The 16,660-nt window shown below is 47.1% G+C and overlaps 1 protein-coding gene across 1 annotated transcript in view; it reads left to right on the top strand.

The window, feature by feature from the left end:
• SLC28A1 (solute carrier family 28 member 1) overlaps positions 1 to 7,374 on the top strand; it is a 45,020-nt gene extending 37,646 nt beyond the window's left edge. The window contains 11 exon segments of the mRNA XM_060002535.1: positions 1,091 to 1,209; positions 2,278 to 2,451; positions 2,572 to 2,679; positions 2,681 to 2,727; positions 4,032 to 4,041; positions 5,842 to 5,909; positions 6,652 to 6,728; positions 6,730 to 6,754; positions 6,917 to 6,931; positions 6,934 to 7,027; positions 7,302 to 7,374. Coding sequence (XP_059858518.1) covers positions 1,091 to 1,209; positions 2,278 to 2,451; positions 2,572 to 2,679; positions 2,681 to 2,727; positions 4,032 to 4,041; positions 5,842 to 5,909; positions 6,652 to 6,728; positions 6,730 to 6,754; positions 6,917 to 6,931; positions 6,934 to 7,027; positions 7,302 to 7,374 — 810 coding nt within the window.
• The last annotated feature ends 9,286 nt before the right edge of the window (positions 7,375 to 16,660 follow it).

The following is a 16,660-nucleotide window of genomic DNA, read 5'->3' as shown; positions in this document are numbered from 1 at the left end:
TCTGGCCCCACTAGCCAGGGACAGACAACTGGTTGACATTTCAGTGTATTTCTTTCTGATCTTCTTTTTATGCATAGTTGTGGAGTTTGTTTTTTTCCCTATCATTGTGGGTATGCTCTATATGCAAGTATGCAGGCATTTCTCCACAGTATTGTGAAGCCTTGGTAACCATTGTTTTTGATGGCAGCTTGACAATGCATAGCCATCCCCCCATTGTCAGATGTTTGGGTTGGTTCTAATTCTCCCATTTGGTAAATAACACAGTGGTGAAAAAGTGTTCCATCTCTGTGAAGAGAACAGGGAAGCAGGGGGTTTGGGACCACAGTGAGAATGAAAATTCAGGAAGGGAGAATCCCGGGGGTCTGGCAGCTCCAGCATCTTGCTGTGAGGGCTTCTATAGCGTGGCTCCAGGAGACCGACCCAGGGTCAAAGGGTGGGTGTTGTATGTTGTAGGGGCAGATTTCCTTAGAAACAGCTCTCGGACCGCAGGAGTAGAGGTGATGGGCTGCCTTGAGGTGGTGAGTTCCCTGCCACAGTAAGTGACAGGAAGGATCCTCTAGAGGGAAGGCTTTCCTTTACTATGAGGTCAAGTTAGGTCACATCTTGGATCCATTCCAACTCTCAGGTTCTGTGAGCTTTGTCTGAAACCATCACAAACCCCTCAGCCAATGATGAACCAGCCCTCAGATCAGTGGTCAAAGAGAGACAGCCTAGAAAGGGAGGAAGAACCTTGAACTTGGAGCCGAAAGACACAACGGGTCTAATTCCTTCCCTTCCTTTACTTTGGGCAAGTCATATTTAACCCTTTGGGGCCTCAGTTTCCTTGTCTGTCAAGTGAGATAACAGTACTTGCCCTGCCTAACTTCCTGAAGTCCTGGGGGAGGTGTGGGAATAGAAGGTTCTGTGCATACAGCCTGTAACCCTCTACACATAAAATGTATTACTATTATCAGTGACAGTGACAGCAGTACTGATGATGGTGATATACCAGCAGGGTAGAGTACCATGTCCTCCTGCTGCCCTGGGCCACACTTCTTGACCTCCACATTTTCCTGACATCTCTCTATAACCCTCATTCTCACTCTTGCAGATCGATGCTGCCTCCTTAATTGCTGCCTCTGTGAAGGCTGCCCCTTGTGCCTTAGCCCTCTACACGGAGGTGGAGGAGTCCAAGTTCAGGGGTGAGGAAGGAGTGAAACTGACCTACAGGTGAGCACAGCAGGAGGGTCTGCAGAGAGGGGAGTGGGGGGGAGGGGCAGAGACAGGAGCAGAGGTGGGGGCAACAGCAGGTCCTATTTTCTCTGCCCATCTCTGTCTTTCACCAAGCGCAGCCCACTTCCTCTCTCTCTCACTGCCCTGGTCGCAGCTTCACTTGTGAAGATACAGACTCCAGTTCTCGCTTCTTATTTTCCAGTCTCTGACCAGCAGGAAACATGGACTAGTCAAGGCATGGGCAAGTGACCTGGTTCTTGGGGATGTGCCTGGTGTGTGTGTGTGTGTGTGTGTGTGTGTGTGTGTGTGTGTTGAGGAGGGTCGTTAAAAAGTTCCACACCACTTTCTCTACATGCCTTGAGGTCTGATCCCCAGTGTCAATCGCATTGACGTGTTGAGCACTGTCCTTGATTTCTCTCACCTCCTAACATCTCTTTATCATAGTCTTAGCAACCTTTGTGTAACATTTAATTCTTAAAAAATGTTGAAAGACACGACTTTTGACAAATGTGCTTGTGGATACAACGGGCATCCCCCAACCGCACAACTTCCTGAAGGTCTAGAGCAGCACTGCCCTAGAGAAATATGAGTCACATCTATAATTAAAATTTTCTAGTAGTCATCTTTTAATAAGTAAAAAAGAAGCAGGTGATTTTAGTAAAATGTTTTATTTAACTAAATATATCCTAAGTATTGTCATTTTAACATGTAATCAATATAAAAATTATTAATAAGGTATTTCATATTCTTTCTTTTTTTTTGGACTCAATCTCTGAAATCTGGTGTGTATATTTGCAACACATTTCAATTCAGATCAGCCTCCTTTCAAGTGCTCAAAAGTCACACGTGGCTAGTGGTTTCTGTCTCGGACAGCATCTGGGCTAGGAGTCTGGGTCTTATCCTAGTGCTTGGGCCAGGCTCTTTCTCCCTCTGGCCTCAGAGGGAAAACAAGGACCACTGGCTCTGAAATGCTCTGTCCAAGGTTCCTCTTTGAGCCTGTAGGGTGGGGAGCCCTGCTGTTTGTGGAGATAGGCCAATAATGATGGCTCTTGATCCCATCAACAGAGATGCTCAAAACCTCTTAGAAGCAGCTAGCAGTGGGGCTGCCATGTCCGTGAGGGTCGTGACCAACATCGCAGCCAACCTGATTGCTTTCCTGGCTGTGCTGGCCTTCATCAATGCTGCCCTCTCCTGGCTGGGAGACGTGATGGACGTCCAGGAGCTCAGCTTCCAGGTACAGTTCCGGCCACCCCCGCAGCCTGTGGAGGTGGTGGTCCTGGTCGGTGGGTGATGGTGGGTGGACACCCACAGAGCCCAGGCCAACCCCAGTCCCAGCCACTCCTCTTGCCTCATGCCTAGGCTCATCTGCTCCTACATCCTGTGGTCAGTGGCCTTCTTGATGGGAGTGGCCTGGGAGGGCTGCCCGGTGGTGGCTGAGCTGCTGGGAATGAAGCTGTTTCTGAACGACGGGCGCCGAGGAGTGGGCCGGTTCCAGGAAGCAGTGGATCTCTGTGAGTGTCCCTGTCCCCTCCCTGGGGCAGGGCGTGATCCAGCGGCTCCCCTGTGGGCCCGGCTGAGACACACTGAGGGTCTGCTCAACCTCCCACATCCCGTTGCCCTGGCAACAAGACAGCTTCAGAGGCCATCTTTCTCAAGGCCTCTTAGGAGGCTGAGGTTGAGAAAGAGCCCCGTTGGAGGTATCTGAGCTCCAGCTGTAGACAGGCCACCATCCTGTGCGGCCCTGGGCCAGCCGCTGCACCTTGCCTCTTCTGTTGGAAAACAAGTGTAGAACCTGCCACACCTACCCCGAAGGAATGGATGGGAGCATCTCATGAGCTAAGAGAGTAAAACGGGGAGACCTCACCACCACATTCATCTTCAATATATTGGATTCAGTTCAGGGGTTTGTTTCTTCTGTTAAGACTTATTTGGTTATCTATCTATCTATTTATTTATTTAGTTGCAGCACGCGGGATCTTTTTCTTTAGTTGCAGCATGTGGGATCTTTTAGTTGCGGCATGCGAATTAGCATGCAAAGTCTTAGTTGAGGCATGTGGGATCTAGTTCCCGGACCAGGGATCAAACTGGGCCCCCTGCATTGGGAGTGCGGAGTCTTAGCCACTGGACCACCAGGGAAGTCCCTGTTAAGACATTAAAAAAAAGAAAAAAACTATAAAAGCTTTCTAAAATGAAACTCTCTAAAATAATAACAGCTGTATGTAACATGATTGAGAATGACAAAATTACCCATCATCTTATCATCCCCAAATTACAGCTATTATAATATATAATATAATTATAATTAATTATATTATAATAAATATAACAATATAACATATAATTCCATTATTTGGCTATTATACACAACGTTGAAATGAATAGCTTTTTGCACAGGACTTCTCCCTCCTCTCCGAGCATTTCCTCAGGAGCTTTCCCAGATGTGGGATGACTGAATCACATGGCACGGATCCTCGTGTGGTTGCTGCCAGTATCTTTCCCAAGGGATTGTAACAACTGAAACCGCCCCAGCTGTGCCTGTGAGCATTGATTTTACCACACACTGAACAGGGCTGAGTAGCCTCTTAAAAAAAAAAAAAAGTTTTGATACGTTAAGGGGCAAATAATAGTTCATTGTTTTCATTTGTTACTGGGTTACTAGGAACTTTTAATAAAAAATTTTTTTCTTGCCTTTTAAATTACTTTTTTAATTGTAAAGGAATGTACTCTTTAGTTTAAAAAAAAAAAAGTTTGTATGGAGTAAAAAGCCCAGGTTTCCCCTCACTCCTCATTTTCAGCTCCAGTATCACTCCCTTCTCTAGAGATAGAGATGTGCCTTCGGGATCTTTTTAAATGAACTTCATTCCTTCAGCAAGTATTTGTTGAGACCTCTGAAGTGCCAGGCCCTCTGCTGGGTACCAGGGATAAAAAGGGGAATTCGACAGACATGGTCCCTGGTGACATGGAACTTACACGTAGTGAAAGACACGAGCAAAACGCAAGAAAGCAAAGGAATAAAAAATTTTAAAACCACAATTTGTGGTAAGTTCTCTGATGGAAACAATAAGAGGAAACAGGGAGGGGGTCTTCCTTGACTGAGCTGGTCAGAAAAGGCCTCCCTGAGATGTGGTTATTAGGCCAAGATTTGCAGGGAGGAGGAGGGGCCAGGAGAAATTGGGAAGAGCATTCCAGGCAAAGAAAGAGGCACGTGCAAAGGCCTTGAGGTTGAAAAGCACTTGTTTGGAGAACTGAGAGGAGAGCAGTGAGGTTAGAACAGGTGGTTATTGTAAAAGAGAGTGACACAGGCCGAGGAGCAGTAGGAAGTTACTGAAGATTTGACTTTTGACATTTTAAGATTACTTGGGCAGATTGGGGGGGTGATTGTAAGTGAGTAAGCAGAATGCAGGTACCTTAATATTTTTTCATCAATTTGTATAAACTCTGTGTGTTATAAAGATAGTAACCCTTTTCTGTTACATTTTCTACATACATTTTTCCTAGTCTTTTTTTCTCCCCTTCATTCTGTATTCAGAGATTTTTTTAAACACAAAATTTACACCAAATCTTTGCATTTCTGCTATAATATCTAAATTTAGAAAGTTATCTCCATTCCAAAAATCTGGCAAGGGTTAAATTCCTGAAACAATATGGTGAAGTAGTTAAAATCATGAGCTTTGGAGTCAGACAAAACTGAGTTCAAATTCTGACACAGCTGCCTTTTTGCTGTGTGAACTTCCTCAGTCACTTCTGTGAGCCTCAGTTTGCTCCTCTCCAAAATGAGAGTAATAATATTATTTTGTAACAATAATAATTATTCTATATTTCCTATTATTTGATGTTTAAAATATTAATCTGCTTCAGTGATTTAGAATTAATTTTTTATATGGTGTGAGGTATGGGTCTAAGCCAATCTTTTTTTCCAAATTGTTCCATTTTGGCTCTTAACACTTCTAAGGAATTACACAACCGTTCAGAGCAAAAGGGAAGGAGAATTACCTTGCTTAAATACCTCCCCTGTGCCTGGTACTTCCTGTACATTAGATGATCTTTATGACAGTCTCTCCAGGCAGCTACTATTACTCCCACATTCCTGATGGAGAAACTAAAACTTAGGAGGCTATCGACTTGCTCAACCTGAAATAGGCCGTGACAAGCCTGGAACCCACGCCGACTGGGCTCTGAATCCCTCCTTCTCTTCACTGGGCCACCATCCTGCTCTTTGGGCATGACAGCACCTCAAAGGACCTCAGCCTGAGCGCATTCTCCGTAAACAAAGGTGCGGGGCTGCAGCATGTCGGGAAGGGCCGTTTGCCCACTGTTCCTGGGTACAGAGCTTAGTAGGGCCAAAGCGAGAAGACTGGGCCAGGCTGAATCAGACCCAGAAAGGCTGGTAATTAAGGAGATTCAAGGGCAGATGAGGAGGGGGCTATGTTTGTGAGGTTGTGCAGCTTGGGTTGACTTAGAGGTAGGTGTGGAGGGCTGGGAAAGGGCAGCACCGAGTGCTTCAAAGGTCAAAGGCACATAGGCAGTGGGTGAAATTAAGGCCAGGGTAAGGGGTGGTTTGAGCAAACTCCCGTCCCATCTGAGGGAAGCCCCTCCCCGCTCATCTTCTGTCTTCTCAGTACAGAGCAGAAATACAACGTTTGCCCTCTGTGGATTTGCCAACTTCAGCTCCATTGGGATCATGCTGGGAGGCCTGAGTGAGTCCTATAGGGGCCTCTCGGTATCCTGGAGAGTCGGGGATGGACGCTAGTCCTGGCTCTGAGATATTTCTTGGGGATCTGTAGGTCTCAGTTCTCCCATTAGTCTAAGGCAGAGCCTGAACAAGGCGGCCGTGGAGCTTCCTCCCAGCCCTGGCATTTCATGATTTCTCTGCTGCTGGGGTAGCCCAGGAGGTTAGCACCTTGGCCTTGTAGGCCAAGCCTGGCTCAGGGCTCTGGGGAGGGTCGGGAGGTGCGGTGGTGACCTGCCCTCTGAGGCTTTAGTTCCCATACCCACAAGGGACAGGCAGGCCTGGAGGGGCCTAGGGGAGAAGGCTCTGCACAGCTCTCAGCTCTTTACAAAAAACATTTCCACCCCCTGCAGTTCCCTGCCTGGTGGTGTAACCATCCCGTTTTGCTGAGTCTTGCAAAAGTGAATGATGGCCCAAGTCACTCAGCTAATAAGTGGCTGAACCTGTGTTTAATCCCAGGTCTGCCTGACTCCAAACTCACGTTCTCTTCCTACAGTTGCCACTGATGGCATGTGGGGGGGCGTGGAGTGCTACCTAGGGTCCCGACTCAGGCCAAGGAGGACTCCCAAACTCAAAAGCGTCAGGAGGACAGCGTCTGTCCCTCTGGCCACCCAGAAGAGAAAGGGGTGTCAGCAGATGCAGCCGGAGGCACAGATACAGGCAGAGGGGCATGCTGAGTCCTGGCCCTGAGCACTCCTGTCCTCTTGCAGCCTCCATGGCCCCCCAGCAGAAGAGCAACTTCTCCCAGATCATGCTCTGGGTGCTCTGCACGGGGGCCTGTGTGTCTGTCTCTGGTGAATGCCTGCGTGGCAGGTGAGTGCAGGCCTGGTGGGCTCAGGACTCAGAGCCCTGATTCTCCAGCTGGCCCTGGTCCAGGGCCAGGCACTGGGGCTCTGGCCTCTCTGGAAGTCCTTGGGTGAGGTTGGAGGGTAGTGAGGGGCTGCGCCCTGCCCACCAGCTGCTTTCCCTGCGCAGGGATCCTGTACATGCCCGGGGGGCTGAGGTCGACTGTGTGTCCCTCCTGAACACGACCCTCAGCAGCAGCAGTTTTGAGGTGTACCAGTGCTGCCGCCAGGCCTTCCAGAGGTGAGAACCTGGGCCGTGGGGCGGAGGGACCCTGACAGTGATGGGGTGCAGGAGGCCCGATTTTCCGGCGGAGGCCTTTGGCACCAGGGCAAGGGATAGAAATGTCATGGCTGTGGCTGATGTGACCAAGGGAGGAGGAAGTGGGGCTTGAGGACCAAACTTAGAGATGAAGTTTGGACCAGAGACATGGAGCAACTTCCCCAAAGTTGCACAGCCTTTAGTGGCTAGCAGAGCCAGGCCTAGAGCTCAGACTGCAGCCTTTGCTTCTTTTCAGCACCGACCCGGAGTTCACCCTAGAGGCCCTGGACAACTGCTGTTGATTTTATAATCACACGATCTGTGCATAGCAGGGACAGAACATCTCTATGCCTTCTGGAGGCTATTCTTCCCCAGGAAGCAGCTGTCCCCATCTCTCTCTCTCCAGGCCCACCCCCTTGGGGAAGCCGCAGGGTTTAGACCCACCTCAGTCATAAATTGGGAAGGGTGACAGGGTGAGTGGGCAGAGTGAGTACATAAGTAAATGAGGGTTGCCCCCCCACTCGTCACCACCTTTCTGCTCTCCCATTTCCTACCTCCCCAAGTGTGAATTCTCAGGGTCACCTCTGCCTCTTCTCTCCTCTCTATATCCAAACAGCTCCCTGCTCTTCCCTATACCCCCTGCCCTGGGTCTCCCCCATTCACCCTTCCCTTCTGCTCCAGGGCCCTCAGCCCTGGCATTTCAGCTGATTCCTTCCCCCTCCTCTCTAGGCGCTGGAATCTTGCTGTGGTTTAGCCCCTGCCAGGCAGCTTCTCCTGGAGACCCCTTCCTCTACGTCCAGAGACTCCCCATGGCCTTCCTCCATAGCACTTCCCACACTGGTGTCCTGTGGAACACTGTCCCACAAGGTATGCAGAAGTTTCCATGATCCACTCCGTTTGGGAAACACTAAGCTAAAGAAAGTTAGGGGTTTATTGTTTGTTTGTTTTTTGTTTACTGTGGACTCATCAGTTTGATGTGGGTATAATAGGAGACATTTTTCAAATTTGGCTATAAGAATCTTGTTGATAGAAGTATCTCTTAGTTGAGGATTCCATGGAAAACAATTGGGGAAATATTGGTTAATGTTCAGACTGCTTTACTCTACATAACTGTAACACTTGCAAATGTAACAGAGCACTGTGTGTCAGTGCACTGTTCTCAGTGCTTCATACTTTGTAACTCAGTCCCTACAACAACCCTGTGAGTCAGATACTATTATTATCCCTAGTTGAGGAACAGAGTCCCAGAGAGGTTAAGTAACTTGCCTAAAGTGGCACAGCTGGGAAGAGGAAGAGGCAGAATCCCCGCCATCCAGTTCCACAAGCTGTGGTGTTTCATCTCTCTGCTAGGCTGCTAACGTTCAAGGAGCTCGGTTGTGTGACTTGCTCTGACCCCCTCTGCTTGCCTTTTCTCCCCAGCCCAATCCCTCTGCTCCAGTAGGTCAGGCATCTGATGTGTTTTCCCTGCCTGTAAGCCTTTGTTTCTGGAGTTCCTGTCCCCCAGCACATCCTGCCCTATGCTCCTCCCACCTCTATCCTCATTTCCCCAGCAGCTATGGCTGCGGGGAACTGCAGTGCACCTGTCCCTCAGGCCACAGGGCCCCTGTTCCCTCACCCACCTCTGTTGGATAATGCTTCCCAGCTGGGGCCTGAGGCAGAGGGAATATGGAGCCTGGTCAGCAGTTACCCTGCTCGGTCAAGGATTTGGGCTCTACTGGGCACTGGTCTTGCTCCTTGTGACCCCCACAGGCTAGCCCTGGGTCCCTTCCTCAGGGCCTGAGTCCTTGCCCTTAGCTCTGCGCAGCAGAGTCTTGGCCTGACTCCCATACCCCATCGCTAGGCTCTTGCCTTGCAGCTTCTGAGTCAGGATTGGCCCAGATACCTCCACTCACCCCACCCACAGCCGTGACAGGCATTGCTAATCAATCACAGGACTCCTTGCACTGAATCCAGAAGGGGCTTCAGAATCCATATCAGCTCAGTGCTGGATGAGCCCACCTCCAAGTAATTCTAGGTGCCTTTTCTAGGTGGCACACTATTTGCCACTCCTGTGCTAAGAAACAGACCCTAAGAACCCAAACTGCCATTGATTTTGTCTCGCTGGCCTGTGAACGTCTAAGGTTTTTGTCAAAGACTAGAAATCAAAGGGGGTTGGAGCAAAGAGGGATCCTTGCAAAGAATGAATCCTGTGTAAGTGGTTTGTCCACTCTGGGTTTATGTATTGTTTATTTATTCAATCAAGGGATATATATTGAGTACCTACTTTATTACTTGGCTTGGGCCACCATAACAAAGTACCACAGACTGGGCAGCTTAAACAACAGAAATTTATTTTGTCACAGTTTTGGAGGCTGGAAGTCCAAGATTAGGGTGCCAGCATGGTCGGTTTCTGGTGAGGTCCCTCTTCCTGGCTTACAGAAGGCCACCCTCTCACTGTGTCCTTTTATATGGCAAAGAGAGAAAGCAGCTCTCTTGGTGTTTCTTTTTTTTTTTTTGTGGTCCGCGGGCCTCTCACTGTTGTGGCCTCTCCCGTTGCGGAGCACAGGCTCCAGATGCGCAGGCTCAGCGGCCATGGCTCACGGGCCCAGCCGCTCCGCGGCATGTGGGATCCTCCCGGAACGGGGCACAAACCTGTGTCCCCTGCATTGGCAGGCGGACTCTCAACCACTGTGCCACCAGGGAAGCCCTGGTGTTTCTTTTTATAAAGGCAATAATCCCACCACCCTCCTGACTTCTTCTAATCCTACTTACATCCCAAAGGCCCCATCTCCAAATACTGTCACATTGGGGATTAGGGCTTTAACATATGACTTTAGGGGGCACACAATTCAGTCTGTAACACCTACTATGTGCTGGACTCTGAGCTAGGCAAGGGGTCAAGCAGTGAACCAGACTCTGTAATGAGCTAAAGAACTGGAAACTTCCTTCAAGAAGAGGGTCAAGGCTTCCCTGGTGGCGCAGTGGTTGAGAGTCCGCCTGCCGATGCAGGGGACAGTGGTTCATGCCCCGGTCTGGGAGGATCCCACATGCCTCGGAGCAGCTGGGCCCGTGAGCCATGGCCGCTGAGCCTGCGCGTCCGGAGCCTGTGCTCCGCAACGGGAGAGGCCACAACAGTACTGAAAAGGCCCAAGTACTGAAAAAAAAAAAAAAAAAAAAAGAGGGTCAACTTGGGAGGGAAGCCCCAACAGAGACTGGATGGAGGTGGCTCCTGGCAAGGATTGCTTGAGAGGAGGGAAGGGGAAAATGACTCCAGCAGGGCTTGTGGGGCACCCATATGTGGCCTGACCAATGGATTTTTTGAGGCTCTTAGTAGGTTAGAAAGTGAAAATAATGCCAGAATAGGATTATACAAATTGCCATTTAAACTGTTGTATATATTAACACAGAATACACTGTAGTATCAGGTTATCCACTAGATAATGAAAAGATGTTTTTTTCAAGGAAAGCCCAGTCCAATCATTTAAAAAGCCATTTTTATTCATATTTGAATATTTTTATTTCATACTTGAAAGCACCAAATCCTAGTCACTAGACCACCAGGGATATATCAAATATTTGAATGTGACTGCGTGTATTTTCTTGAAATACGTAGATTCTGTGTTCTTCTATATTTAGTGTAATAACCATCAACATAAAAGATATATTCATCATTTAAAAAAAATTATTTTATTGAAGTATAGTTGATTTACAATGTTGTGTTAGTTTCTGGTGTACAGCATAGTGATTCAGCTCTACATATCTATATAATAGTTTGCATCTGCTAATCCCAAACTCCCAATCCATCCCTCCCCTACTCCTCCTCTCCCTTGTTTTCTATGTCTGTGAGTCTGTTTCTGTTTCATAAATAAGTTCATTTGTGTCATATTTTAGATTCCACATATAGGTGATATCATGGTATTTGTGACGTACTTTTTGTTTTACTCTTTCTGACTTCACTCACTATGATAATCTCTAGGTCCATCCATGTTGCTGCGAATGGCATTATTTCTTTATATTTTATGGCTGAATAGTATTCCATTGTATATATATGCCACCTCTTCTTTATCCATTCATCTGTTGATGTATATTTAGGTTGTTTCCATGTGTGGCTATTGTAAATAGTGCTGCAGTGAACATAGGGGTACATGTATCTTTTCGAATTATAGTTTTGTCTGGGTTTATGCCCAGGAGTAGAATTGCAGGATCATATGGTAGCTCTATTTTTAGTTTTTTTGAGGAACCTCCATACTGTTCTCTATAGTGGTTCCACCAATTTACATCCCCACCAGCAGTGTAAGAAGGTTCCCTTTTCTCCACACCCTCTCCAGAATTTGCTGTTTGTAGACTTTTTTTTAAAACAAATTTATTTATTTTATTTTATTTTATTTTATTTTTATTTTTGGCTGTGTTTGGTCTTCGCTGCTGCATGCGGGCTTTCTCTAGTTGCGGCGAGTGGGGGCTACTCTTCATTGCGGTGCATGGGCTTCTCATTGCGGTGGCTTCTCTTGTTGTGGAGCACAGGCTCTAGGTGTACGGGCTTCAGTAGTTGTGGCACGCGGACTCAGTAGTTGTGGCTCGCAGGCTCTAGAGCACAGTCTCAGTAGTTGTGGCGCATGGGCTTAATTGCTCTGTGGCATGTGGGATCTTCCCAGACCAGGGCTTGAACCCATGTCCCCTGCATTGGCAGGTGGATTCTTAACCACTGCGCCACCAGGGAAGACGGTTTGTAGACTTTTTAATGATGGCCATTCTGACTGGTGTGTGGTGGTACTTCATTGTAGTTTTGATTTGCATTTCTCTAATAATTAGTGATGTTGAGCATCTTTTCATGTGCCTATCGGCCATCTGTATTTATCATTTTAAATTAAGCCCTGGCGGGATGGCCTGGTCATGGACGCCTTTCAGTCACATGACTATATGAATGACCTCATTTGGAGAGATTAGTAAAAGTCTACATTGGAAGCCCTTTCTGGATTGGAGACTCCTGTCCCCCTCCTGCTGCCCTCTGCTGCCTCCTGCATGTGCCTGACCATGAGCAAAAGGAATTCAAAGGGCTTCACTCATGGAAAGGGCTGGATGCCCAGAGCATGGTGAGAGCAGGACTGGCTCTTTCTCAGGCAGGGCTGGCTGTGGCTGCCCACGGAGCTGACCACAGACAGGCTCAGAGCAACCAGAGATGCTGCCCCTGGGGGCACCGCAGAGGGGCTGTCCTGCCGGGGCGACGGTGGGAGGTAAGAACAATATGCCCTGTAGGGAAGGTCACTGTCATAAGCTCAGTGGGATGAGGCCCAGACAGGAGTCCATTGGTGGGTCCGGGCTTCACTCTGATGTCTGGGAGTGAGGGGTACATGCAGAGCGGGTGTGGAGAAGGGAGCAGCCCAGAACACCAGAGCCTGTGTTAGGCCACATCCAGTGGGGTCCACTCTGTGCTGAAGACCGTTTCCCCCCCAATTCGTCCTGGACCAATACTTGTATAAAGGACAATACAAGTGAATTACTGGGAAAATAATAATAAAGGCATCTTTATTGTTACATTCAACACACATAAGATTACTCTGTCAAATTGCTATGCAGTTTCTGCACGTCACTTTCAATATTGATATTTACATTATTATAGATCTAGAAGCAGATGTGGACCACACCAGTCCATGCTGTGAATAGCTCTGTCCTATAGCATTTCTGTTAACGAAAACTCTTCAGAGAATTGTTTCCTCAGATGATTTGTCCTGCATTTCATATTCTCTAAGGGGAATTGGGAAAAGGCCATGGAACTCTGGTTGGAATCTATGAAACCTGCCTTTCATATGAGAGAATGCATGCAAAATTGCAAGGACAATAGCAGAATTCCAAATAATTTATGCAAATGCTCCCCACTCAAGGAGTGAAGCATAACTCCCCATCTCGTAAGTGTGTGCTATGCTTAGTAACTTTCTTCCAAAGAGTACAGTATGGAGATGGGGGAACAAGAAAGGAAATTTGCTGTAGAGAAGTCTGGTAAACACTTCCTTAGCCAGGTGGTCATGGTTAACCTCATCAGTGGTAAGTCCAGTTGATAACACATACCCTTGATATGTTGTGTTGAGAAGGGGACTTCACCTCTGTGGTCCTCCTCCCTGAAGCCCATAACCCCAGTCTAACCATGAGAAAAACATCAGGCAGACAAATTGAGACACAGTCTACAAAATATTGATCCTCAATAATCCTCAAAACCGGCAGGGTCATTAGAAGCAAGGAAGGTTTGAGAAACTGTCACAACCCCAAGAAGCCTAAGGAGACATGATGACTAAATGTGTATTGTAGGGCTTCCCTGATGGCGCAGTGGTTAAGAATCTGCCTGCAGATACAAGGAACACGGGTTCGAGCCCTGGTCCAGGAAGATCCCACATGCCGCGAAGCAACTAAGCCCATGTGCCACAACTACTGAGGCTGCACTCTAGAGCCCATGCTCCGCAACAAAAGAAGCCACTGCAATGAGAAGCCCGCGCACCCCAACGAAGAGTAGCCCCTGCTCGCCACAACTAGGGAAAGCCCGCAGGCAGCAACGAAGACCCAACACAGCCAAAAATAAATAAAATAAATTTTAAAAAATGTGTATCGTAGTGGGTTGAATTTTGTCCCCCCCAAAGCTATGTCCATAGAGAATGGACTTGAGGACACGGGGAGGGGGAAGGGTAAACTGGGACGAAGTGAGAGAGTGGCATGTACTTATATATAATACCAAATGTAAAATAGATAGCTAGTGGGAAGCAGCCGCATAGCACAGGGAGATCAGCTCAGTGCTTTGTGACCACCTAGAGGTGTGGGATAGGGAGGGTGGGAGGGAGATGCAAGAGGGAGGAGATATGGGGATATATGTATATGTATAGCTGATTCACTTTGTTATACAGCAGAAACTAACACACCATTGTAAAGCAATTATACTCCAATAAAGATGTTTAAAAAAAAAAAAAAGCTATGTCCAAGTGCGAGCCCCCAGTACCTGTGAATGTAACCTTAGTTGGCAATAGGATTGTACAGATGTAGTTAGGTTAAGGATCTCAAGATGAGATTATCCTGGATTTAGTGTGAGCCCTAAATTCAATGACTGGGTGTCTTTATAAGAGAAAGGAGAGGGAAATTGGAGGCACACAGGCACGGAGATGCACAAATAAGGCCCTATAAAGATGGAGGCAGAGATCAGCATTATCAGCTTCAAGATATAGCCCACCCCATGGTGACAAGCCAAGGAGCACCTGGGGACACCAGAAGCTGGAAGAGGCAGGAAGGCTTCTTCCTTGGAGCCCTTAGAGGGAGTGTGGCCTACACGCTTAGGACTTCTGGCCTCCAGAACTCTGGAGAGAATACATTTCTGTTGTTTTAAGCTACCAAATTTGTGGTAATTTGTTCCAGAAGCCCTAAGAAACGAATACAGGTATCTTGGATGTGATCCTGGAATGGAAAAATGACATTAGGGAAAAACTAATGAAATCCAAATATAGTATGGAGTGTAGTTAAAAACATATTAATAGCGGTCCATTAGCTGTGACAGTGTACCATGGTAAATGGGTGAGGGATTTATAAGAGCTCTGTATTATTTATGCAGCCCTCTGTAAATCTAAAACTATTCTAAAAGTTACAAGTGTATTTTTAAAAGTACATGGGGAAAAAAACCCTGCCTTGACACAAGTGCTCTGTAACTTGTAAGTCAGCCTGTGTGTAGCTCTGTCCTAGACAATGCATGTCCCGGTAGGCAGCCCACCAAGTCTGTGAGTTGATCAATGAGCCACATTTACTCCCTTTCCACCAATTCTTCCCACGGCGCTGATCTCATCTCTCCCGACCCCTCACTTTATTTCAATAATGTGCCTTCAGCTGAATATGGATTAGTCCTGGCCTCTTTACAACCCCATGAAGAACATCATCTGCTTGAAATTACTTTTGACTCAGAATTAGTGAGCCCTGAGTTTGGACAGGACCCTATATATCATTTTGAGGGTGTTTGCCCCTCCCAACTTTTCTGAGAATTTTTATACCCACTGCATGGATGATCTCTGTCATCATGCTTTTATGTTTGAATCACAAGACTCCACCCCCATGACTATCGTTGATTGAACAAGTACTGAATACCTGACTCAGGAGAAGCAAAGCTACAGTCTTGCCAATGGTCTTTCAGATTCTTGGGAAAGAGTTCAAACTGAAAAAAAAAAGAAAAAGAAAGAAAAAGAAACAGAGCTGAAAGCTGAGTCACCACAGTGGGCCTGGCTTGGAGCTGATCTCATTCCCACCCTTCCTACAGCCTAGTTGCTCAATTTTTCCTCTGATTCAATGAGAGCTGAATTCTTTCCAGAATCCCCTCTAACCTGAGCTAATGTGAGAAGGTTCCTTTTACTCTGCAAGCAAGAGAATGCTGCCTAGGAGAGCCACATTGTCAAACTCCCCATTCTGCTTGGAATCAAGTGGTCATCATCATTTCCTTGAATACCATCCAAACAAGAATCTCATTACCTCTCTGTGCAACCCATTTCATACTGGACAGCTCCACTTCTTAGAAGGTTCTTTTTGATTTTGCATCAAAAAGGGTTTGCTTTTGATCCCAGTTTTGCCATTCTCGGATACTCAGAACAAGTCCAATCTCGTGTGTGCGTCTTTTTTTTTTTTTTTTTTACCAAAGTAATACTTGCTCATTGGTTTTATTTATTTATTTATTTATATAAATTTATTTATTTGTTTTTATTTTTGGCTGTGTTGGGTCTTCGTTGCTGTGTGCGGGCGTTCTCCAGTTGCGGCGAGTAGGGGCTACTCTTCGTTGTGGTGCACGGACCTCTCATTGTCGTGGCTTCTCTTGTTGCAGAGCACAGGCTCTAGGCACGCGGGCTTCAGTAGTTGTGGCATGTGGGCTCAGTAGTTGTGGCACGTGGACTCAGTAGTTGTGGCTTGTGGACTCTAGAGCTCAGGCTCAGTGGTTGTGATGCATGGGCTTAGTTGTTCCGTGGCATGTGGGATCTTCCCGGACCAGGGCTCAAACCCGTGTCCCCTGCATTGGCAGGCGGATTCTTAACCACTGTACCACCAGGGAAGCCAGCTCATTGGTTTTAAAAAGTCAAATTTTGGGACTTCCCTGTCGGTCCAGTGGTTAAGACTCCATGCTTCCACTGCAGGGGGCATGGGTTCAATCCTTGGCCAGGAAATTAAGATCCTGAATGCCGTGTGGTATGGCCAAAAACCAAACAAACAAAAACAAAACAATAATAAAATAAAATAGCATTAAAAAAATAGTCAAATTTTATAGAAACCTTGTGGAAATGTTCTACTTCCTCTTCCACAAGACAGCCCCTTCAACTGTTAGAAGATGGCAATCATCCAGTCTTCCTTTCTGTGAGCTGGGAACCCTGAGTTCTTTTAGTTGTTACTCACACAGCATGTAATAGTTTCAAAAATTGCCCCAGATCTGATCCGTAGTTGTTCTGTACTCATATACAGACAGTTCATGAGTCACGAGCAAATCCAAGGTTGAAGCCAGAGCACAGGGTGGTAAATATGGGTGTAACCAAGATGGTGTGTTGGGACTAAAGACTAGATGTAGCCTTGGGGAGGTATTTAAAAGAGGCAGACCTATTAGGAAGGAAGAGTGTTAAGAAGCTACATGCCTGCTTCAGA

This window comes from Delphinus delphis, chromosome 2 (assembly GCF_949987515.2).
Source record: "Delphinus delphis chromosome 2, mDelDel1.2, whole genome shotgun sequence".
NCBI classification, from domain to species: domain Eukaryota; kingdom Metazoa; phylum Chordata; class Mammalia; order Artiodactyla; family Delphinidae; genus Delphinus; species Delphinus delphis.
This window is presented reverse-complemented; position numbering and strand designations above follow the sequence as displayed.